General features: G+C 45.1%; 1 protein-coding gene across 2 annotated transcripts in view; it reads left to right on the top strand.

The window, feature by feature from the left end:
- The window catches only part of spred1 (sprouty related EVH1 domain containing 1), a 34,737-nt gene extending 9,969 nt beyond the window's left edge, over positions 1 to 24,768 (top strand). The window contains exons 1-6 of one of the 2 annotated variants that reach the window (XM_019872558.1): positions 1,060 to 1,308; positions 3,946 to 4,216; positions 11,139 to 11,307; positions 13,814 to 13,860; positions 19,216 to 19,371; positions 20,237 to 24,768. In XM_019872558.1, coding sequence (XP_019728117.1) covers positions 3,977 to 4,216; positions 11,139 to 11,307; positions 13,814 to 13,860; positions 19,216 to 19,371; positions 20,237 to 20,905 — 1,281 coding nt within the window. In that variant the 5' untranslated portion in view covers positions 1,060 to 1,308; positions 3,946 to 3,976 and the 3' untranslated portion in view covers positions 20,906 to 24,768. Of the gene's footprint in view, positions 1 to 1,059; positions 1,309 to 3,945; positions 4,217 to 11,138; positions 11,308 to 13,813; positions 13,861 to 19,215; positions 19,372 to 20,236 lie in introns of those variants that run through there. The other variant, XM_019872557.1, reaches the window with a different exon arrangement.
- The last annotated feature ends 285 nt before the right edge of the window (positions 24,769 to 25,053 follow it).

The following is a 25,053-nucleotide window of genomic DNA, read 5'->3' as shown; positions in this document are numbered from 1 at the left end:
ATATATATATATATATATAATAACGCCATCAAACTCATGTTCCATGCGCTTGCTTTCTCTAACAGCAGATGTTGTAGTTCTGATTGAAAGAGCCACAGGCTGTTTGTTTATTCACCTGCAGCTCCAGGTGGAGGTGTCTTTTTAATGCAGAGTCCAACCATTTGCATTTTTGGGATCATGTTAATCTAGGCCTTATCTGAAGGACACTTTAATCGTTACATCCACAATTCCAAAATCTTAATGCAACATTTCTTTAGATGGCTGGACTATTATATTGAGTCCATATCACCCTGAGTCCTTGTGGTCACATTTAGGGATTGAGAAGTCTTCTTAATTTTCATCCAAATGAACTGAAACGTTTCTGAAAAATTGCTTGAAACAATATCATGTCAAGCGAAAGTGGAGTTTTAAGGAGACTAGACTTCATCATTATGGTGAAATATGGACACACATCGTATTGCGGAGCGATCATACCGGTCAGTCGACTCGATTTGTTGTAAAAGGTCTTGTCTCCAAGTAATGTAAGATGATCTTTCGTAGTGTGCAGGCAACTCATTTCCAACATCTTAAGGCTGTAATATATTTCAGAGATGTGCTGCTGGTTTGTTTAGCGATGAGGTTCAAATGGGCTCAGAGGTTGACCCTCAAGAGCCTGGTGTGAACAATAGTGTCCATGAACTGAGGTATACAGGTACAGTTACATCCTGTGTTCTTTCCCGGGGAGGAAAAGGGAGGCGCGTAAATTTGGAGGGCAAGTATTTATAAGTGGATGACACACCCGGTGACTAATTGAGGCACGACATCCATTAGACGAACTACGGTAGTCAAATCTCGCCAAATCCCTCAATGCAAACGCCCCGTTTTATAGAGGCGGCGAAAGCCTGCGCACATCCTTTTTGTGAATAGAAAAGGCTCCATTCACATGAAGTCGGGAGCTGTTGACCGTCACCTTGGTCTCCACCCTGTTCCCATCCGCCACCACCTCTTCCCCCACAGTCCTCCATTACATTTTCCTCCCCCTAACACCCCCCCACCCCCTCTCCCTCTTTTCCCTCTGTTTTTCTCTCCTGCTTTTCGTCGGAAATGAAGTCAGTCATCCAGCAGAATAACTTCGAATAATTTGGAATGGGGGGGCTCTTTTCTCTCTTCCACCCACCCTTATCCCTCTTTCCCCCATTCAGTGCAACTCACGGGCCCAGGCCAGCTGATGTGCTTCCGCTCTCGATTGTGTGTTCAGTGGACTGTTTGCTCCCAGCGAGGGGCATAGATGACAGCCTTTGTCCCCACCATCCTGGTCTAAATTTCCACGTGTGTGTTTGGCACTCTGGACTAAAAAAAAAGATTAGACCTTTTCCTCCTTTTCTTTACCATTCTTTTAACTCTGATGTTCCTCTTTGGCTTCTTGTACCAGAATGAGTGCTAAGTAAAAACACATTAACTTGGTTTTGGGGTCTAGACCCCTCTATCCCCCTCCTCCCTGTGAGTATCCCTGTGCTGGCATGTGTGAGATGGTACTTCTGAAGGGTCAGATCCTGGTCATTGTGCCCTGGTCATGGATGAGCGACACCAGCGCCTGCCTTCTGTTCACCCCAGGGACCCCAGCCTGACTGACAGTCCCTCCTGGGCCCATCACACCCATGTTCTTTATTGAAGTGTGTGTGTGAGTGGGGCTTTAACGGCCCCCGTATTTCCATGTCTTAATTCTTGTAAATTGTTCCAAAATGCATTTTTATTGTGTAAAGTGGAGCACAGCTTCTTCCGTGCCGTAAAAAGGTGTGACCAGACAAGGTGGTGCTGAAAACTTGTAAGGGAAGTTGTTGTTCTCTTACCACGGGGCCAATGCTGTCCAAGTTTGGGGCTGCGTTAGGGGGAAAAGCACATTTAACTCTACAGACAGGAATCATATTTGGAAAGCAAACATCCTGTGGTTTGAGAGCTGAGTGGTATGATCCGAATCGTTGTACCTTCAAGAATATGATTGAGAAGAACTTCGTGTTCAGACATTTCTACCAGTCATCGTTAAAGCAGAAAAAGGGAACTGAAATATGTGACAACTGCAGCGGCACTGTACAAAAACAGGAATGTAATGGAAAGACCGCAAATTATACCATTTATTGGAAATATTTGGGGATTTTTTCTTTTTTACTCGGCTGTTCCATGTGATGTTCATTGTGGGCTTTTGTCAGTTCATGCTGGTGTGATGTAAGGCTAAGTGACAGTATTTTCTTCCTACCTCCGCTTGGTTTAGTAGAAAAGTTCAAACGTGGAGCGAATGTCACTGTAATTTCCTGCTATTCTGTGCAGGTTAGTGTTAGCAGAATATACAAAGTACTACACAATTTGTCACCAAGTTAGCCTGGGAAGCTCACGTTCTTGTTTGAGATATGGAGTTTGTGGCTAGGGTAAATGAAGTATGTGGTCGGAGCCATCGGATTTATTTAATAGGTAAATAAGGCTTAATTTTTTTTCCCAATAAATGTTATGATTGATATCTGGCCGTATCGCGGTTTATCCACATGATTTCCGGAACAAAACTGTCTGATGCAACAGACGAATGGGTAATTGATAATCCCGGCAATGATCTTTGCCAAGGGTGTGGAAGGCAGGAGCGCAAAGGTTACCCCACGTTGAATTGACAAGATCCCGAGGGACAGTTAAAACGGGAGCATACCGAGGTGCATTATCTCTTGTCACTCAGTAACTTTCGTGATCCTCAAATTGACACCGTCACCGATGGTGGCTATTCCGGAAAGCGGTTTCGAAGAGGCGGAACAGTCACGACATCCGAGGCCCAGTCATGTGTCACATTCTCTACCCGGTTCTGTATGCCTCTCAAATCTTTAATATGTTACCAAGAGTCCGTGCAAAACACTGCCCTCAGCACACGCTGACCTTTGTCATTTCCGGTGGCCTAATGCAGTTTGCGTTATCTAATCAGCCAAGATCTGACCGCAGGTGAAGATGCAGTGAGTCTACAGCGCTGGTGAGCCAGCTGAAAATGTAACGAGAGGCCGGGGGGGCGGGTGCAGATCGGATTTATGATTAATTATTTTTATTATATGCCAGTACCTGCACAGTCGTACAGTCTATACAGCGGTGACATGGACTTGCTAAAGATGGAAGCAAATCATCTTAATTTTTTTTTTTTGTGGCTAAGAAATGAATTGAGGTTTTTTGTTTTTTTTTTGGGGGGGGGGTGGAAATAACACATCAGTTGGAAATTAACTGTGGCGCCTGAACAAATGGTCACTCACTTTCCAGGGGGCGTTAAACATGCTCTGAATTACTATTTGTTTGCAGCAATGTAGTGCATTTGTGTATCAGGAATAATAGCTGTAGGCCTTGTATCATAGGCCGCAAACAAATTGTTTGCACACACACACACAGTTCACCAGATTGACTAGCGACGTTTCAACTTCCCCCACCCCTGTCGGAGGAGGAGAGCCCATCCTCATGTCCGCTCGAAGTAACCCCGGGGTGTAGTCACCCCCGCGAACAAACGTGAGACAACACAACATTTCACATGCGGAACGTAGCATTAGTTTTATGTTTTATATTGGTTTTATCGCAACATAATTGACATGTGCAAATTTCAAAGTTTGTCGTCTGCGTAATAATAGCTCTTTTTGGCGAATATTTAAACCCATTTGTTTCTCTGCCTGTAACCATTTGATTAAGGAGGCCACATGCTTTTGTGAAACATGTTTTTTTTTTTTGCTTAGGCTACTTCCGAACAATACACGGCACAGAGGCCACATGCTTTTGTGAAACATGTTTTTTTTTTTGCTTAGTCTACTTCCGAACAATACACGGTACAATACAAGGGTTTTTATCCGACATTGACATTGTTGAACTGTATTATAACATACACACTAAATAATTGATTTCCAGTTTTATGTCGGTTACGTGCCCAAGCCTTTACATGCTTCCTCCCTCTTTCTGCAGTGACAGTTATGCGCGTGTGAGAGCAGTGGTCATGACGCGGGATGACTCCAGCGGTGGGTGGCTTCCCCTCGGCGGCGGTGGCCTCAGCTGCGTTACCGTTTACAAGGTCACCCCGGCGGAGGACAGTGGCAGCACCCACAGCGGCGGCACCCGGGGCAGCACAGGCAACCTCAGCCCTTGTAGCGCCAGTCCGACGCCCAGTCCAAGTCCCAGCCCCAGCCCCACAGCGGTGGAGTTCTACATCAAGGGGGAGCGGCTCAAAGACAAACTGGTAAGGAAGACATGATCCGGTAGTCGCCGCTTCGACGGCCCATTGCAGACTCCACAGGGTGCTGGAATCGTTCCTTTTGAGATTTGGGTTCATGTTGACACGATGCCATCATGCAGCTGCTGTGGATTTGCGGATTTGAGGCGTCTCATGTTTGTGAGCGTCCTAGAGGGAAGGAGGACATTTGTGTTCTGGCAGCCATAGTTATGATTTAAGTGTTTTCCTCCAACTTCCAGAACAATTGGCCCTGTTTTGCTTTTGGCCTTGTGGGTAGTTGTTGATGCTGAGGATAGCGCGACAGCAGCTGTTCCTCCGCTCCCTAGATGAAATACTCAGACAAATGAATGTAAACCTCACTTTACTTGTGTCACATTTTTACCCACAACGATGCTTGTTTTAGACCTAATCATTAACTTTCCGCCCGGTTTTACTGAATAGATCATTGCTTCAGTGATGTACTGGATATGTGATAAGCCATTGCTGTTTATACAGCGGAAACGCCAAATTCTTTGGAGTTTCCACTAAAACCTCACGGAAACATGACCAAAGGAGCTTACCGGCAAATCGCATTTTTACTACGCCGCGTGTCTTGAAAGCCTGAGTAGTTTTACTTTATTTTTGATTTATTAGTAAGCTGGCCAACTTATATTTATACTTGTGTGACAATTTGGAATGTTTCAAATGAGGGGTGTTTCGAACAAGGATTCTGAGATCAACTGTTACCAAAAACATGGATTAGCTGCACTTTTTTTTTTTTTATTTTGAGAGCTGCTCAATGACGATTATTTTAATAATTGACTCATCTGTCAATTACTTTTTTGATTGATGAATAAAAAAAGACATTCTGTCCAAATTTCCACCCCTTTGATATACAAAACCCCCCCAGGTCATTATTTCAAATTGACAGTGCAGAAAATGTATCAACATATATTGTTTTTATTATTGTCTCTGTGGGTGATCAGTCTTTGTGATCGGCAATGAAAGACATTGATCAACATGCCAATCACATACTTTTCCACGAAAATCGGTCGATCGATCGGCGCACCACGCATCAAAACGTGGCTTGTCTAGTTAAACGTTTTATGATCAATGAATTCACGTTGCAACGCGTCAACCAGCATCACGAATGAATTGTGTTCATCCTGAGGAAGTTCCACTGTTCCGTGTGTTATTTGACCTACACGTTCTCCCTATTTCGTCATTCACCCTCTTTCGCGCTCACTCAAATATAACAATCCGAAAGGGTACGTCTCTTCGGGATGACGTCACCACCGTCCCCCGTGCCTGTGTCACCCTCAAAAGCGCTCGCCCAGGAAGCGTTGTTCAACTTGCCTCTGCGGCGCAGGTGTCTGAAAATAGGAGCAAACTGCGTGATGCTGTGATGCATGATTACATCATCTGGGAGAAGGGCACATTACTCAGGAGGAGAGAATGATGGATGAAGGATGTGGGAAACCTACTTAGCTCAAAGGATGAAATATATCGTGGAAACATATGCTCAACCTTGTAATTAGTACCAAACAAATAAAATGCCTGAAAATGTGCTCACTTGTGGTGTGTCCTGTACAGACTGCGACGGATCTTTTCAGAAAAACACGTGACAGTCACTCATTAGTGAGCTTTGGAGCGTGAGATAGTGTTACATTCCGAGACAGACGTGTGACATGTAACACATCAGCATCCAAAATGAGCTTTCCCGGTTTTTTTTTTTTGGTTTTTTTTCCAGCCGCTCGTCTTTATGAAGACAACGATGTGCTGCTTATTCCTACTACAGTTCATTGATGTCGCACTCATTACTCATAATATTTTCTGAGTCAAAAAAAAGTTATTTTTGGCAGTGAGTCGCCTTCTCCCACTCCCACTATATGATGTCATCCATTCTACCTTCAATTTTTGTTAAATGACACCCTATTCCTCTTCAGCGTATTCTATGCAGAGACGGTGCACAATTTCTGCACCGTGAAGGCCGAAGCCTTCACTCGTCTCGTAGTTCAGTTCGATTACAATTACGTCTATTATATCGCAATGTATCACGATTTGTCGCATCAATTTTATATCTTCTCTACTGTACTTGTTTTTACATATCACTGTTGTTGTTTTTTTTTTTTATTAGTTAATCAGTGAATCCACGCAGTCCCGACAAGCTAAAATAGAACAGAAAACAACATATATCGAGTACTACAATCTAGTAAATACAGTACAAGATATCAAATAAAATTAGAGCACTAAAAATGAAAAACTGTTTGTTAGAAAAGATTTAAAATTAACAATACCAACTGAACTACATAGTCTGGCCTAAGAGTTGATGATTCTACCGCAGGAACAAGCAACCCAGTGCTTCCGGGTTGTCCCGAACGATCAGGACACGATTAGACCGTCGGCCTGCTCTTCCAAGAGCTCATCCGTGTTGGGACATTGCGATTTCCCAACATTCTTGTAATTGTGATCCAATGAAAATTCAAACGCTTGCAGAGATGTGTAGAAATAAAATGGCGTGTTTGTTGATGATCCTTAACCTCTTTAACATGCATAATAGCCTTGATTAACTCATTCAGTACCAGCCAATTCTGGACCAAGTCTGAAAAGACGTTTAAAAACGTCTTTGGGAGTGAATGAGTTGATAATAACATAACGAATGGTAATTTGAGCATGTATATTTCAGAAGGATGTATCAAACTACAAGCCCTTAACCCGTATCCAAGAAGTAGCTCTGACTTTCAGTAAGGTTGCTGACCACTGTTCGACAACGACCACATCTGTGGCTGTGAATATTACACAGTAAGTAAGCAAGCATCGGGTATTTCACCTTCACACAACATTGCCGAGTACCATAACACACACCGACGCGCTCCTACGTCTCTTAACGCCCAGAAAATTTGTAAGACGGACGACTTCAAAATCCCCTCCCACCTTTCATAAAAACGACATAGATAAGACTGCTGGCTTTTACAGTAGGACGATCTATTCTGCCAAGTTTGAATAAAATTATAGTCGCGTTTTGGTTCATAACGTCCTGATGTTGCCTGGAATTTCCTTGTTTCAGTTGTTTACAAGTGGATTTTATTTTTTATTTTTTGTTGCTAACTATTAACCCGTACAACACCGATTTAAAGTCACGATCCCGCACATTGTCACACTCTTTCTTCCCTCCAATCAATGTAATTGCGTCCCTATCTTAATCCTTACGGGTTTAGCCGACGTGACCTTCTTGTCCCGAGAGCTGTGTGCCGGATGTAAAAGTGATGGAGTAGGTTCTTTTAGATAATCCAGACTGTGGTTATGAAAGTGATGTCAGAAGGCTGTGGCAAACATAGTGACGCGGGGGCTCTGGTGGCCTTTTAATGCTTCGACATTGGCGGCTCGTTGGCTGCCCGGCGTCTGAATCGCCTTTGACTGAGACCATTTTATGCATTTTGTGTTCAAGGCCTCCAAGTGCGTTACTCCGTGTGTGTGTGTGTGTGTGTGTGTGTGTGGCACAGTAAAGGGTGTGACGGGAATGCTGTCGTACAGGCCGGCGCATACACATGGCACGGAGACCCCGGCGACTGTTCTAGGAAGCGGTACAACACCCCGCTCGCTGCCAGCATCGACCCCAGTCACCACAACAAACACGCGGCCATATGTAGGTCTGTCGGGCTGCCTGGGATAGGCCGCGGCTCCGCCGACTGTTTGAGGGCATCGGCTCGACAACAGCGACGAGTCCAAGAAAAACGAGCGCTGCAGACAAACCCGCAGACGACGAACGTTAGTCATGCAAGACAGCGGGGCGTGACATTATCTGTTCCTCTTACCGCAGTATTGTTTGAAACCATCAGCGAGTTGACTGCAGAAGTTATTGACATACCGTAATTATCTTCACCAAGGAGGTTGCGTTTTTCGTCTTCTGCGGGTCCGTTGCTGTTTGTTTGCTGCTGTGCAACTTCCCGGTGTCGGTTTTTGAAAGAAAAAGCCCTTTCGAACAGAAAATTTGGGGACGCTTCACCTCGTCAGTGCATCCAGTGTCAATAAATGTGTGGATTAAAAAAAAATTATGCTTAAACGTCAGTAACTCAAAAGCAAAAACAAAATATGGAATATGGGGGGAAAATTTGGCTAACTGCCAGTGAGTATAGCGTTAATATACATTAAGTTTGGCAAACTTCTGTGTTATTTTTAGATGTGCGCTTATCACCGTCAGACATTTTTTGGGCGATGCAGCCAGAGGGCTGAGGGGGGTTGATTACCCAAGCAATCGATGGAATAATAGCGAGGATAACCATTTCTCAAGATACGTGAGTTACAGATAGTCCTGGTGAAAACATTTGATCACAAATGTTTAAGCTTTGACTGAGTTCTCTCCTGTTCTCAAAATAATGCTGACAATCGCTCTTTAATTTGTTTGTTATGTCTCAACAAAGACAGGCTAATCTTTGGAAAGAAAGGTCTGGAATCGTTCCCATCCCTGATCGTAACCTTAAATAGCTTGAGAAGAACGCCGCACAAACCCACGGATGCTATTGGTGGGTATGAGAGGTGTCGGGAGGAGAAAATGCTCAATTCCGTCCAAACGCACTCATCATAGGCGGCGCTAGACAGAATGAGGAAAGGTGGTGCGATGTGACTGTGATGCGCAGTGATGCGGCACAGAGTGTACCCAGTGATGACTCAGCTGGCTCTCCATATAGCCACCAATCTCTCACTCTCTCTCTCTCTCTCTCTCTCTCTCTCTCTCTCTCTCTCTCTCTCCCCCCCCACCCCTCCATCACTCTGACTCTCAAAAAAACCTAATTGGTTGACGGGGTCTTACGGCACCGGCTCACAGATTTGTGTCAGATCTTGTGTTGAGCTTACTGCCTTGCTCGTCTCAGCGTCCCTCGGATTGCTCACAGCTGTGATGCTGGCGCCTTCCCGGCTCATCAAAATTAGCTTCTCTTTTGGGCGATGTCTCTCTCTCTCTCTCTCTCTCGCTCTCTCTCGCTCGAAACGTGCATGGTACTTGTTTGTTGAGCTTTGCCAGCCGAATCCAGTTTATCATCTGTGAGACTATCGGTGTGACCCAGCTTGTAAATTTTGAGCGCCAATAATGTGGCCTGTGTGACTAGCTTGTGACTCCGTGAACACAAACGACGGCGGTACTGTTTTGTGGCGTTTGCTCTTTGCCTCGGCTAGAAATCTGGAAGATGTAAATGGTCACAGAACACATGAAAGAGAATCCTCAATCACATTGACGGATTATGTCACAAGACTTAATTGCGAGCGCTTGACAAAATTAAGAGTTCAAAGATCTTCCCTCTCTTACTTTTTGTCTGCCTCCCGGCACATTTCAACTCCGACTATCTCTGCCCCCCCTCGTGCAACGGCGCCTGCACCGTCACCCTCCAAAAGGCTGGTTTGTGGAATACGACGTTGAGTACTGTCCTTCCTCGCAACACGCGATACTTCCTCACGTTTCTGTGCGGGCCTCGCCATGTGGCGCTCATCTTACCTGCTGCGGCTCCTTTCAGTCTCGCACTCCGCAATCCGCCCCCAGAGGCACAGACACCCCATCCTCCTCCCCTTTAATCACCTGATCCCGCACCGTCCTCCTCAGGGTCCATCCCTCTCTTTTTCCCTCCATCTTAACCCTTGGCCCATTTTTTCTTTGGAAGGCAGAGAAAAACATTTTGTGATACGCTTGCGACAGCATTGGTTGTCTTCACACCAAAGAAAAAAAGGAAAACAATAGTGCAGGACCAGTCGGTTTACACCACAATTAATTGCAATCATAAATTCCTAGTTTATTTATGAATTATTATAAAATAATGTATTAAAGTGTCCCTAAGATCAAATGTAGTGTTGAATAACTTAAGCCATCATCAGCTACTAAAAATGGTGTGATGTCATAGTTTGTCATCAAGACAGCGTGTGATTCCCCAATGACACAAACTCAGTACCATGGCTAGGGGGAAAAAAAAAACTCGACGGAGTGGACCACACAAGTGAATCGACACAAACATTTCTGCCTCATCACTATAAATGTTTTTTTTAAAACCACATTTGCACATTTACTCTTTATCGCGTTCTGTTTGCGTAACATTTGTTCCTTAGCGGAACACTCAATGATATCCAATGTTTGGGGTCACTTTAAACCAAAAAAAGGAGAAGATGAACAATTCTATCAAACAATCAAATAGGAGTAGTTTACCTCACTGCACCTTTCACGAGCATACCCAAAACCGCAACAAAAGTCTGCTTCATAGTGGGATTGCATTTCATGAAATTTTTGGGACCCTTTACAATGGAAACATAAAAAATGAAAGCATGGCGGTCAGTAGCTATCACATCTGTAGCGATACTATCAAATTATTTACCAGATCCAAACCATACAGTGGAAAACTAAACCCAATTTGCTTTGCATTTGTTACCCCCAGGTCGCCGCGCCTGCACATGCACATTCGCACCCCCTTTAAGCCACACGCGTGCGCGTTTGTCCAAACCTCAAAGACTGTAATGGCTGTCTCTCATTTCACATAATCTTCCCTAGAGGAAGGCCAGGAGGTGGCTCAGTAGCCCTGATTAATAATAGGCTTTGGAAATACGGTGTCTCTCCACCGCACACTTTTGACTGTCTGCCTCCAAAAACCCACTCAAAGCCCCTTCTTCCCGCACTGCTGCTTTCCAACTCATCTGTAATTAAAGAGAGAACACCATTCTGAAGATGGTTTACAAATTGGCCTCAAAAATACATAAAATTATTGTTTCGTCTCCCTGTTAATTTAGTTTGGTGTCTTGAGCCAGAAAATACTAAAGTTGAGTGGCTTGCCCAGAACCTTTTCACCTTTGCAGTTTTGGGCGACTGGGAAAAAAAAAAAAAAAACAGTGTTCGAGATCTTTCTGTTGCTTTGTCAAGGCCTGTAGGCAAAAACGACCCGAGGCTCTATTGAGTGTCATTTGTTTTATTTTCTAGGTGGTGCTGGAGTGTGTGCTGCACGAGGGCCTCGTGTACAACAAGATCAACCCCATCTTTCATCACTGGAGGATCAATGACAAAAAGTTCGGGCTGACCTTCCAGAGCCCTGCTGACGCTCGCGCTTTCGATCGAGGCATACGCAGGGCCATTGAGGACATCAGCCAAGGTGGGCACCTGTTCTGGACTGTTTTGTTCATGTTAGCCTGTAATCCATTTGAGATACAGTGGGCTGATGAGAGATTATGGATGTCTCTGAATGCCAAACACGACCCCTCCTGCGTTATCTTGTTAGCGCCATCTGCCCAATACAACCCCCCGCCCCCAAAAAAAAAAACAAACAAAAACGCAAGGTCAATTTTCATTTGGTCTCCAATCACCAAATGCCAAAGACGTCGTAAAATCAGTCCAATTTAAGGGTGTTAAAATGTTCTCCGTTGTACAGTACATCTGCACAGGAAACACTTCAACTCTATGAATATCAGCTACAGCAGAGAACGGTCTCTCTCTCTCTCTCTCTCTCTCTCTCTCTCTCTCTCTCTCTCTCCCCCCATTTCCTCCTTCCTCTGTTGTCCTCAGTGTCCTGGCATCCTCTGTATTCTGTCACTGTTGTGTAATGCCGCTGTCCTCAGTGCACACGCGCGTGCGCACGCACACACAGGTTGCTCTGTATTCCCATCGCATTGCTCCGCTGCCGGTCGCTTCGCTTCGTCAATGTGTGCGGGCGAGGGTGGCGGAGGAGGGTTGCGGCGGAGGTGGCCCGTGTTGTGTTGGTAGGCGAGAGAATATGCTGCGCCCCTGTGAATGTACGTGCGCGCGCGCACACACACACACACACACACACACACACACGTGTGTGTAGCGGTCCTGCAGTCCTCTGTTACCATGGCAACGCCGGGCACATGGCTAAGGCGGCTCCGAGAGCCGAGTCGTGCTGCGTTCGCTGTCTCTCGCTCTCTTGCCTCCTCCCCGGCATTGAAGAACTGCACGCAGACCTTCTGCGTGTGATTGAGGACTAATGTCCTGTTGTGTTGTCATCTTTTGCGACCAACTGACCCCCCCCACGCCCCCCCCCCACACACACACACACAGAATAGGAAAAGTAATAATAACTCCCCTTCACCACAGAGGAATTGTTTTAAATCCCCATTTTGTGCATGACCCCGGCTTGCAACCATTTTCCGATCTTTATGGTTCTCGGGTCAAAAGAACACTAGCTTTGCTTTTATCAGACACAGTGGGGCTGTGTGTTCACTCGCCGAAGCCAGCGAGATCACGTTGTCAGTTATATAAGGTGTATGAGCCAATAATATCAACTAGCTTTGAAGACTGTGACTGTTAAAGCCGCCATTTTCCACGCACCAACGCAAAACGGAGGCGACCAAAGTATGAGGTTGTATCAGAGCCGTAAAAGAGTTAAGATACTCCCAGCGCATCAGGGGATTTGTTTTGTCAAATTTTAACACCCGACACTCATTTCTTCCGTTTTGTTGTTTTGAAAACAAAGATGGCTGTCTGGCTCTCTGAATAAAAAAACAAAGGTGGTTAAATGCCGGGCCTTCGGTTATGGCTCTGATGCCCCAATTTTGTGGGATTGTTGCACAAAACGGGCTTTGTCTTGATAAAATATGATGTGCTTATTGCCAGATTTTTGTTGGACCATATTCCTTGTTGCGCATAATACTGCAGGGAAGATAAACAACAGTGAGGCTTGGTGAGTCATAAGGCTCGAGACTGATATATATTCCGGTCCTGCTCTGTTGGGATTAAATACTGTAATTCATGTGTTTCTCATTGAGAACTTTGCAGGGCAAAATATGTCATTCTCAGTGCAGCTTGTCCGCCATGTTTGTGGTGTTTGGTGTGGCAGTACTAGTGTTTTGCTTTTGGGGGTTTGCGGATGATGGAACCCCCTTCCCCCACAGCAACCCGCACATTTTTTTCCCTGCTAAAAATTCTAGTGACAACAACTTGAATGTAGGTCACATGAAATGAGAAAATGAATTGATTTGTACAAGAAAGGGAAAAAGTGCCTGGCAAGTTGATTTTTTTCACTCTGAATAATCGGCTGAAAGAATTTGTTGTACATCAACAATCAAAAATAAATGCATTACAAGCCGTGGTGTCAATGTAACACTTTTATTATATGAAACAAAAATCAAATCCTTTTTTTTGTCAAAAGTTCAATAACACAACGAAAAAGTCCAAATGCGGTCACCCTGATATCTGAAACGCAAGATGGCAGTCTCCAGCATCTGTAGACAGGTGTTTTCTTCTTTTCTTCTGAAAATGGCACATGGCGTTTTAGCAAAGGTCAGGTTACATTCTTCGTGGCATGCATATTTCATGAACTTCCGTGTGCCCCACTGACACAAAGCAGCTTTCATTTCCCCATTTTGGCTGCAGTCGGATAGAAGAGTCTCGTCTCATTCTGGCCTGACTTGAGGAGAATATTGCTTCATCTTGCAAAATAACTCACGTTTTGGACAGTCAAACTGCATTGTCAAGTCGCGAAATTTATTTCAACTCTGCGTATAATCCCCAAATTGATTTTCACAAGTGTGTTTAATTTTTTTAGATTCATTTCAATAATTGTGTGTGTGTGTGTGTGTGTGTGTGTGTGTGTGTGTGTGTGTGTGTGTGTGTGTGTGTGTGTGTCTTTTTTCCCTTTCTAGGCTGTCGATCATTCGGTGAAGGGGATGCTCAAGAGGACGCACTACCAGTGAGTGTTGTTCTTGGAACAATTTGTATCCATTTCTTTATGATGTGGCAACACAATTCCAATTCCGTGCATTATTCCTTCATCGCTTTGATGATGACGAGCACTGCTGAGGTGCACATGCAGGCACAATGAAGGGATGCAGTTCTTCCCATATCGCTCATGTTCAAGAGCAGCTCAAAAAATTCTCCCGTCCGTCTGTTTTGGACTTTTGAGAATTTGCCCCTCTTTTGAAGTAATGGCAATAGAACAAACTGTACAAGATTGGAATGGAAGCTCTTTTGAAACCTTCCTTTCAGGTGTAGTAAGTTAAATACTGTTAATATTAACATGTAAACTTTAATAAAGTGATGTAATGTGAAGGTGTTTTGCCACACTTTTGGGGGGGAAAAAAAACAAAAAAACCCAATTGTCAGACCAGTTTAAAAAGAGATGACCTAACTTGAAGAGGTGATGGTGCATACGATGGCACTTCCAAATGAATCGGCTTACTTCATATAACTTCTGTTTTATGTTTTTCCTAACACCCGAGTGCAGCCTTGGCCTTTTTTAATAGGGTTTTGCAAAAGCCATGCAAAACGCCGCGCTTGCATGCTGTGATGACATCTCACACAATGTCATGCACGAGTATTGTGTGACTTGGCCCACTTGTACATATTGAGGTATGTTATGATTCATAAGTTTGACTGTTGAGCGCAAGGCATGCCACCTCGTATGGTTTGATATCCCGCTACACCTCTCACAACTCATTAGAGCTCAGCTACATGTTCATCACCACGGTTCACCACTCTCCAACCCCCCCCCCCCACTCAACCCCCATTCCTCAGTATCTTAAAAATAGGGGGATGGGGGGAGTGTGACGTGTTCCCGTTCCTGTGGCAAAGTTCCTCTTTAAGGGATCAGGCTGAACACACAGGAAATCCAATGGTACTGTTGTTGCTAGGCAGCAAGGGGAGAAGGGAGGTGTTCACAAGGTTCAGCGCGTGAGCCACCGAGGGAGTCACCATGGTGATTTGGCATCCGAATGTTGCGGTCGCAGACCTGGGCTGCAGGGAAACAGAAGTGAGCCGGTCGCAAGTTCTGCAAGTGGAGACCGACTGAGCGAGCAGTAGCACAGTGTCGGGGCCTCATGAAGTCATTGGACAGTTTGGACTCAAGTGCAGTGCAGGATTGACGTGTGAGCCTTGTGGAAACCGCAGTGGTACCCCCACAACGGTATGACCCCACGTTTGCGTTCAAGACGGTGATCTCGACCCGCTTCCTCTCCACGCATATGCTGAAACGCCACAGAAATGACTTGTTTTTACCCATGAAGACATGAAGAACAACTCAGCTATGCGTGACACGGCACATCCAAATCATTCACAACCCCTCCCCCACCCCCAACCGACCCTACCCCGCCAACTTCTGCCTTTAATTTAGAACGAACAGGAAGTTGTAATTTATTGCTTAAGTTGACTGAAGTTATGCTGGCTGCTTGCTTTTATAGCCATGACTGATTTTGCCGTGGCTGAATATGGCTCCATTACACACCTTTGAGCCAAGGCGAGGGGCACTTTCATGTTTACGTTCGGAGCACAAAGACTTCTTGTTGGACCACAATAGAGAGCTGACAGCGGCATTGAGTAGGGCTTTTACGATATGAATATTTTGACAATCGATTATTCTATTGAGTAATCGGATAAAAGCAGTAACAGGTAACGTTTTTTTTAACCAAGAGTTATTTGGCTTCATAATTTACTTCAATCCCACGCACTGATTCACTCGCTAAGAGCCATTAAGAGTCATCAGCTGCCTCAGATAGCCGCCGACATTTTGCATAGGATCAATGGCTCATTCATTCAAATGATATCTAAAAAGCACAATGACACAAAAGTCCCTTCATTCTCCACAATGACGTTGCTTTTTACTTCCTGCTTGTATGACGGATGTGTGTGCGAGATTGGTATGTTTTTATTTCATGAAACCACGTCTGGGTGGTATGAGAAACCCATATTTTCCTCAGCCATGCTTGCTATGGCGTAAAAGTCATCGTGTTGATTGACTGACTACAAGAATTGAATGTTCTTTACCAAAAAACTGAATACTTTAGGGTGGCCACACCCATGGCCACTCTGTAGCTCCGCCCCCTGAGGATCGACAAGGGGACAACAGTCTCGGCGGTGGCTTTCCGACGATGCGTTTGCTCACGTCTATTACGGTGAATGTAGTTGTTAGCGCCGGTGCCAATTGAGTCGAGCCACCCGGTGCAACAACGGTTGTACAATACGTGAGGGTCAACTTCAAAATAAAAGTGCACAAAGTTGAACCGCACATGGATATCAACGCCTCACCAAGCTTTTATTTTGAAGTCGGCCTTCGAAAATCGCTGTGGCGGCTGACTTGACTTTGAATTAAGGCTGCGTAGCCCGACCGCAGTCAAGATGACGGCCTGAGCGGTCTTATTCCGGTGCGTAAAAGCACGATGACAGACTTGAACTGGAGCGCATTATTCAATTTGCCATGCACCGCTTATGCGCACCCCTGTTGACACAAAATGTGTTTGGAAGGACAGTTCTGACAGCCACGTTAACAAAACATGTTTTCACGGGCCGTTCAGCTCCTTTGAACAGGATGGGCAGGATAACGTGGAGCATCTTAGGTCACAAAGTGGGCTTTTATGACTATGAATAAAGCAGTTTACTGTTTTAACTCATCGTTTGCCAATGAGATGAATCAGGCTGACCTCAGGCCTTTCTGTTCCGAAGCCATGTGACGACGGAAGTGCACGGGATGTTCCTGGTGCTCGCGCAAGGCCAGGTTGCCTCATTTAAGCCCTCACAGCCCCATTCTCTGTCCTCCCTCCCTCCCTTCCTCTCCTCCCTCACCCCCCGGCCACATCTCTGGGGTCAGATCAGCTCCAGATTGGCCCCCACGCATGCCTTTGAATGGCGGGGCTTAGGCGAGCGCTTCAAAAAGGAAGCCAGAGTCTGTTTCTCATTTTGATTTCCCCCCCCCCCCCCCCCCCCCCCCCTCCCGCCATCCTTTGCTCCTTTCTGTCTTCCTCTCACATACACATACAGCTGTCATCTGGCTTTTTAAGTTCTCTGCTGCATTTCTCCAGCTGGAGCTGGTTTATGACATTCTCTCGGTAGACTCTCTGGCCTCGCTCGCTCGCTCTCTTTCTGTGTTTTACGCGCGCACACACACACACACAAACGAATCCAAAGCAAAGTCATTTCTTCCTGCTCTTTTTATTCCTCTTCACTTCTTCCACTGTCGTCTCTTCCTCACGTAAACACTTGGTATGTTTGCAGGCATCCCGTGCACGCAGACACACGCACGTACTTTGTACATACTTTGTGCAGCTTGACGGGGAAAACTGGGGGGTGACACTTGAAGGGGGGGGGGTGAAAAGAAGTCAAAAGGAAGCATCTCTTAGCAACCAGAGGACAGTAATTACTGTTGCAGCAGCTGGGAGCAAACCAGATTTCCGCTGTGCCTTAAAGCACTGGCGTGGGCTCCTTTACACACGGCACTGACTAACCAGAGCTAGCAGCCTCCCCCACACGCCACTGAGGGGAAGAGAAGAGTACTAACCCAGCCTTGATGAGGTCGGGGTGGTGGGGTTGCCGGAGGGGGAGAGAGGGGCTGGAGTTTGGGTTGGGGGTTAAACTTTGAAGGTGCGCGTGGCTTTCAAGAGTGGAGCAACTTTGAAAACGCTTTTGTGAGTTTGGTCCGACAGTGGCACACTTTTGGAACAAATAAAAGGCTTCAGAAGTTACACAAGTATTTTAGACAGAGCTTGGATAAGTATTTCCCTAGAGCTCAGTTCAGCAAGCTTCAAATAGTTGACTTGTTTCTTTGTTTTTACGGCTCATATGCCCAAGAAACTACATTCACTTGCGACGCACTTTTGGCGAGTTAAACGAAACAAAACATGGCTTTTTATGCGGTTGCTGGCCCCCCCCCCCCCAAATTAATAGAGTGATCGATGCATTTGTGATATTTTTAGCCTCTTCCATTAACAAAGCACAAAACCCTCTTTTTAACTTGAGATACGAGCTGCTGACGCTTCGTGTGCAAAACTATGGCGAGGACGGGCCGGACTGTGGCGTTCTTCGCTATCCCTAATCAATAGGCAATCCCGTACGGACATTCGCGTCCATCTCAGTGGGAGGCCATTTTGCGTTGTTCTGCTACTTGCAGTCGACTGAAAATATATCACGCTGCCACTTCCGAAGAACTCTGCTTGTAAACGCATGACCAAATCCAGAAAACAGGTGAGTCGCGACAGTTGTTACCTGCGCTGTGATGTTATTTTTCAGTCGACAGCAAGTGGCAGTACAAGGCAAAGTGGCCCCCCATTGACATGGATGAAAAAACAGGCACATTTTTCGACTGAATTCATAGTCCACAAACGCAATTTAATCAGAAGACCAGGTTTAGACTAGTGAGGGTGCATACAACAAATTTGAAAAGATAATTTTTTTAAAATTTGACTTCAGCAAATATTTTTGATATAGCTGATCTTGTGAAAAATGGACTCATTTCACTTACAAAAAAAATGTAATTTTTGAAGGCAAAACAACACTTTATGTGAATCGCCTGTTAGCAACTTGATAAATATAATCCAACTTTGACACGACTTTGCATCTGTGCTGGTTTGGTGCGTGGATGAACTGGAGAGGGGGTGGGGTGGAATGGGGGGGCGCTCGGATGCTTGTGCTGACATAATGTTGGCTCCTGATGTAATATCCTCCTCCATCTCTCTCTGTTTCTCCCGCACCTCTGCATTCATGAATCATGAAATAGCCGTCACATTAGTTGCCATGAGTACTGAATTCTGGAGTCTGTTTATGATCTATTGTGCACGGGCCTGAAATGTATATTCCCCGCGCAGCGCATATGTTCCTATCCCGACGCAGTCTGCGGCATTCGCGAGATGCTATTTATAGAAACTTCAGCCTGATTGTTGTCAATGGTGAGATCCGTTTCATTTGGAGATGTTGTGAAAGGAGGCGGTAAGAATGCGCTTTACTTCATTTGAAAGGAAAAGGACCTTTTCTATTTTTAGCCTCGTGTCTGTTGGGGTTTTTTTTTCCCCTTGAGTTTTATGTCAATGCTGTAACAAGGGCTGTTGGGAACTCTTGAGTTCTCACACCCAAAGGGCCTTCAGTCATTGCGGCATCACTCTTTCACAGTGTTAGGCGCAGCACACCCTCTGGTGGTTACATTTGGAAAGCAACCACAGCAATCCAAACAGAATTGACCGAGGTGGGCTGGGTGGAGAGGGAGGGGGGGGGGCGTTCTTTTGTTGTTTATGCGAACTACAATGGTGGCTTAATGTCTCATCTCGGCACTTTTCTGTGTGTGCAGGCGTGTGAGGAGCCTCCCTCCATCTGTACGCCGATGAAGGAGCCCTTCTCGCCCTTGAACAACGTGGTGTCCACCGAGCCCTTCAGGGGCTGCTACGTACGCGCTCAGCCCTTTGACGAGTTCACCTCCAGCAACCGACGTTACCTGCCGCCACAGGTCTGATCCTCCTGGCATGCCAGCAGTGTTTTATGTTGACTGAGTTGGGTCGTGTGACATTCGCAAGCTGGTTGTGACCTTGATGCGGTCGCGTGAGCAAATGAGATGGATAAAAACGCCTGGATGTTGCTGCTTAATTCATATCAATTCAATCAGAGTACTAATAACAATCAGTAGACTCGTGTGGGGCCACATCAAACCTAATTTTTGACTTGACTTCCCTTTTACGTTTTCAGTGAGCCCTATAACATCCTGTTCCAACTTAGGCTGGGCTTACACCTAACATAGTCAAGGCGTGCCCCCGTCATCTTGATCATTGAGTGTGAGGCGGTAACCTTAGCTCTTCGAGATCAGCCTTTTCGTCGTCTTGGCCTTAGGACAATTTCAAGCATTTTTCGGTCTTTGCAGTGACTTGACACAATCAGCAACCAATAGATGAGGTCAAACAAAACCGTAAACAGGAAACTGCAAACAATCACGAGAGCAGCATAGAGAAACGGGAAACGCGGGCAAAAACGTGACTGAGCGTGATAGGGAAAAATTGCATTGTCGTTGGGGGATGCCAAAAGAATGCAGCTGTAGTTTTGTGAATAGTGACCCTGCAGAATTCAGGCTTTGTCTCAGTTACGTTACGTTTAATCCAGGGCTCTTCTGATGTGCAGGTATTTCTCAGGATTCAATGCAATGGGCTTTTAACGGTACTATTTCAAAGTGCAAAATCAAGGAAAGTACAGGCTAATGTGCGGTGGACAAGAGGATTATTTTTTGTTAAAATTGTGAGCTTAATTCAAGATGGTGAGGCATACTTTTCATTATTTGTGTGCAATCATCTGAGCTGGTTTTGCCGTCCTATTTGGTCCCCAAGGTGTCATTCAAATCGACCCGCCATGTCAGCTTTCACATGGACGAGGAGGAGATCGTTCGCATCAACCCGCGCAAGGACGTGCTCATCCGTGGCTACGAGGACTACCGCCACCCGGTCATGTGGAAGCAAGAGGCGGAGCGTGAGGACTTGGACTTCCCTGCCACCTTCTACAAACTGGACAGTAAGAAGTGCGAGTACCTCTTCCCCGACGGCCTCGGCGGGGATCCCCACTCGGGCCCCGGCACGGGCAAGGACATTGCCATTAAGACTCAGCCCTCGCCGCTGCTCAAGTCCAAGAAGGGGCGGCGGCGACGGGAGGACGGCGAGCGCTCGCGCTGCATTTACTGCCGTGAGATGTTCAACCACGAGGACAACTGGCGGGGGCAGTGCCAAGACGCCCCCGACCCCATCAAGCAGTGCATCTACAAAGTCAGCTGCATGCTGTGTGCCGAGAGCATGCTCTACCATTGCATGTCCGACTCGGAGGGCGACTTCTCGGACCCGTGCTCGTGCGACACGTCCGACGAGCAGTTCTGCTTGCGCTGGCTCGCGCTGGTGGCGCTGTCCTTCATCGCACCCTGCATGTGCTGCTACCTGCCATTGCGCGCCTGCCACCACTGCGGCGAGGCCTGCCGCTGCTGCGGGGGCAAGCACAAGGCGGCCGGGTGACCCCACGCCGCCCCTCTGGGAACCCCTCAAAGCTAGCTAACACATGAAGCGGATCAAAGCGGATCTATTCAATGCCGGCATCCTTTTTTTTCCACCCCCGCCTACTCTTTGGGACAGGGTGGTGGTGTTGATCGCCAGCTCTGAGGGCATTTGGAGATTTCAGTTTGCGTTTGTCGCCGACGAGCTGCAGTGGAGGACAAACTTCATCTTTGCGTCGAGCTAAGTCCTGATAAGGAGACGAGGACGTGGAGATTAACAGACTCGGAGATGTTACTAAACGCACGGCACACGAAGACACGCATATACATCGACATACACTTGGCCGAACTCTACTACAAGAAACGTGTAACTTTATGAAGGAAACGAGTCTTTTTGTACAGAGACAACAACAAAACACAACTATTCAGAAAAAAAAATAACTTGCTGTTTGAGTATGCTAAAAGGGATACATATGTTCTTTTGCTTATTTTGTGTGACGTTGCAGTCGGGTAACAGTGGCCTTTCCTTCCCTTCATCCCAGTGTAATTAGTAGACAGAAAAAAAAAAGTGCACTAGACATGACATCTGCCCTTCCTCATTTTAGCCTTTTAAACACCAGTGTGGTGCAGAACATGGCCGCTTTCTTCCCTTAGGCAACTGCCTCACGTCGACCCATTTCGATTGCATTCCAAAAGAAAGGGAGTCATTCCATTGGTCAGACGGGAAAATGGTAACATTATACCATGCTGACTTTCCCCAAAATGTTATGAAAGATGACATCTTAACAAATTTGAAAGCCCACTTATTTACTGCTGTTGTAAAAAAAAAAAAAAATCCCTGTTCACCTTCTGATTCAAAGCAAAAATTTTGCTCAACCAGCAAGTTTTGTTTCGGTGAGTGAATGATGGTGACGGTGCTCCTATTTTATTCCATTCGATTTTTTTTTTTAAAGAAAACAACCAGGCACTTAAAATGAGGCTTCTTTTACTGAGACGCCATTCTGCGATTCAGAAATTTGTCTGAAGAAAAAGCACTGCTCTCCGAGCTTTTGGTTGCAGCACCCCTCCACCTCCGAAAAGACCCTCCCATGTTTGTTCCACACTTTTGATTTTATTGTTTCTCCTTCGTGCCCCATCCTCATGTCACCAGTCCACTCCTTCATGTGTCTTTGTTTTAATAAGACCTGGATGAATGAGTGCATTGTTTCAGGAATGTTGAGTATCTCGGCAATTAAATACATACAGATGGCGTGTGAGTGTGTGTGTGCGCGCGCGCACGGGCACATGGGCCTTCATACACTGGTAACGTCCTGACTTGACGACTTTTTCGACAACCACGTGAAAAGAATATCTTCTCTCTCGCAGATTCTAGACTTTTAAGTACTTTTTTTTTAAACAATCAGAATAACCCGCACAAAAAGTGTGAGATGGTTTAAAAAAATGTCAGTTTCCTGTGGCACGGTACTTTTGCTTTTGGTTTCTTAATGGAGCTTATATCACCAGCAAAAGAATCCTTGTAACAGGAAATATGAATTGAAGTATTAATTCTTGCGCAGATGAAAGCATCGAACACATCCAGTGCAATACGATAAGTACGGCGGTAATTTGTAAAACGCGACCACGTATTCTTAGGCTGCCCAGTCAACTAGATCATCGCACGCCGTTTGGAACTTCGAACCCCTGCATGTCAACGCCGCCGTAAAGAGAGGACCCAGAGGAAAAAATATCATTTTTTTGCTGCATTCAAGACAACGGGGAAATCGGAAAACTCCTGACCTCAAAAAATTATGACTGACCAGTGACGCCACTACGATAAGCTAATATTTGCTTTTTATTTTATTTTTTTGAGGGGGTGGGAGCGTATCATGCGATTTTAAGTTTTCCCACAGTTCATTATAGGTATATATGATTATATATCACCTTTGGCACAAAGGCAATGTCATTTCTTCTGACAGCTGAGTTATTTTGGCGGCTAGTTTTCTAACCCGGAAGTAAGACGCCTGATTGACTAAAACCCCACCTCCGCTCTGCCCCGAACTTTGTCATCGTTCGACTCGAGGTGCGTGCAATGACCGCTCACAAAGTAGGACATCTCAAAATTACACTTGAAAGACTCAATGTACCAAATCAAAATGACTGGTAACAGCATATTGCAGGGGGCTACTCGGAAACCTTTTATAATTTATTTGTGGCACTAAAATCAGAAGAGCCGCATGTCAACGCAAGTTGCGGGGACAGCTGCTCCGAGAAAGCGGGCGTGTGTTAGTCTGCACGGGTGGTACGAGGTCGTTTTCCTGTATCGAGCGGGGCTGGTGCTTAAAAGAGAGGAATAATGAGCAAAAACGCTCCCAAGATGAAACCCACCTCTTTGTGGTGTGTTTTTGGTGAGGAATTACCATTGTAACATGGCTGCACTCTCCAAAAAGGTTAATGTAGCATGATATAGGTCCTTTAAAGTGTTTGCTGAAAAACGTCACTCAGAGATAATGTTGCAGTACGTATACTCACCCATTTCCAATGAGAGAGCTGCAAAATGATCAGTACCTGAATTTGCTATTTATAGGTACATGTTTGTGTAAAGATGAAACGTTTGGTTCGGGGGTGTCCTGATACAACCTTTTCACTTCCAAGAAAATCCATATTTTATACGATGCACCAGACAATTGAGAGCCCATAGCACGCTATTGGGTTGAAAAATCCTGCTTTTGTTGGGTTCCGCGTCGAAAGCAAAGGCGGATGAATCCCAGATCTCACGTCGGGGCTCTTGATGTGGCAATTTTGCTGGAACTCTTGTGTGAAAGAGACCATAGATTCCCCTGGTAAAGTTCCCAGAATTTAGGCTCACTTAAGTCAACACTTCACAACTTCCCAAAATGGTGACTTCTTTAGACAGCAAGCTGGTGGTTGCAGCCAAGTAGTTTTTGCCGCCATTGCTTTCAAAGTGTGGTAAATCAACAGTCGGTTCTGCAAGCGAATTTTTAACAGTCCATCGACTATTTTTTTTTTTTTTTTAGATGTGGACAAAAACACTACGTTCTAGCACAAACCATAAAAATTGGGGAGTATTTTTTTTCCCCTCAGACCTTTTAATTTTTAATCTTTCTATGCAAACATCCGACATGGGACACATTCTTAAGACTGACAGGACATTTTTGCTTCTTTTAAGACCTTTGTAGGTAGTAAGAAGTATTGTAGATAAGCCTCCTCCCGCTTTGGTACCAAACACCTGTAAATATGTAACACTGTATTTAAATACCAATCACAATAATAATAATAATAATAACTGGCTTGTTTTGTCTTGAAGGTTGTCTTCTTTTTAAAGATAGAGCTGTATTTATCGTTGCTGTCAGCATTATCTATGGTAGCTTCTATTGACAGCATACTTGTGTACATAGGTCCACCTTTTGTAGTATTATTTCACATTGAAAAGTAGAGGGCATTTGCAACGGGTCGGGGGGTAAACAAAACGACTATTGAGCGTCGAATAAGTTTCTCGCTAGTTTTGTACGGAAGACGGAAGGATAGCGCTAACACGGTACAGGAGTTACACTCCACTTGCTTTGAAAATTTTCTATATGAATATAAATACATCTATATATAAATACATGAATTTAAGGCTGCTAGATACAATCACTAATTTTATTGTGCTGACAGAGAAAATTAGCTATGAACGACTGTTAAACCCTAATTCTCCAACAGCATTAAGCATTGTTTTTTTTTTTTTTCTTTTGTGCGGCATGTGTGCGTTTTGTGTGGGTGTGCGTTTGGGTCTGTTTCCCGTCGTCCCGTCGTCAAGCTGAACCAAGGTTGGATGAAGCTGATTAAAAACTTGCTGGCTGACAAAATGTAAGATGTACATTTTTTTTTTCTTCTACAAAGGACACGAAAAAAAATAAAAACCTAACACTTTTGTCATTCTGCATTAACCAGCACAGTGCTACTTCCTGTCATGTACTGTATTATATATGCAACATATGTCTGTCCGCTAAAAAAAAAAAATATATATTATATATATATATATATATATATATATATATATATATACACACACACACACACACACACTTTTTTTTTAAAAAAAATTTGTTTATATATATATAAACTTCAGTTTTAACCACTTTTGCTGCTAGTCTTTTATCCGGTTTCAGTCTCGGAAAAAAAAATGTGCAT

The sequence above is a fragment of the Hippocampus comes genome, unplaced genomic scaffold (genome assembly GCF_001891065.2).
Source record: "Hippocampus comes isolate QL1 unplaced genomic scaffold, H_comes_QL1_v1.1 scaffold92, whole genome shotgun sequence".
In the NCBI taxonomy this organism is placed as follows: Eukaryota; Metazoa; Chordata; class Actinopteri; order Syngnathiformes; family Syngnathidae; genus Hippocampus; species Hippocampus comes.
This window is presented reverse-complemented; position numbering and strand designations above follow the sequence as displayed.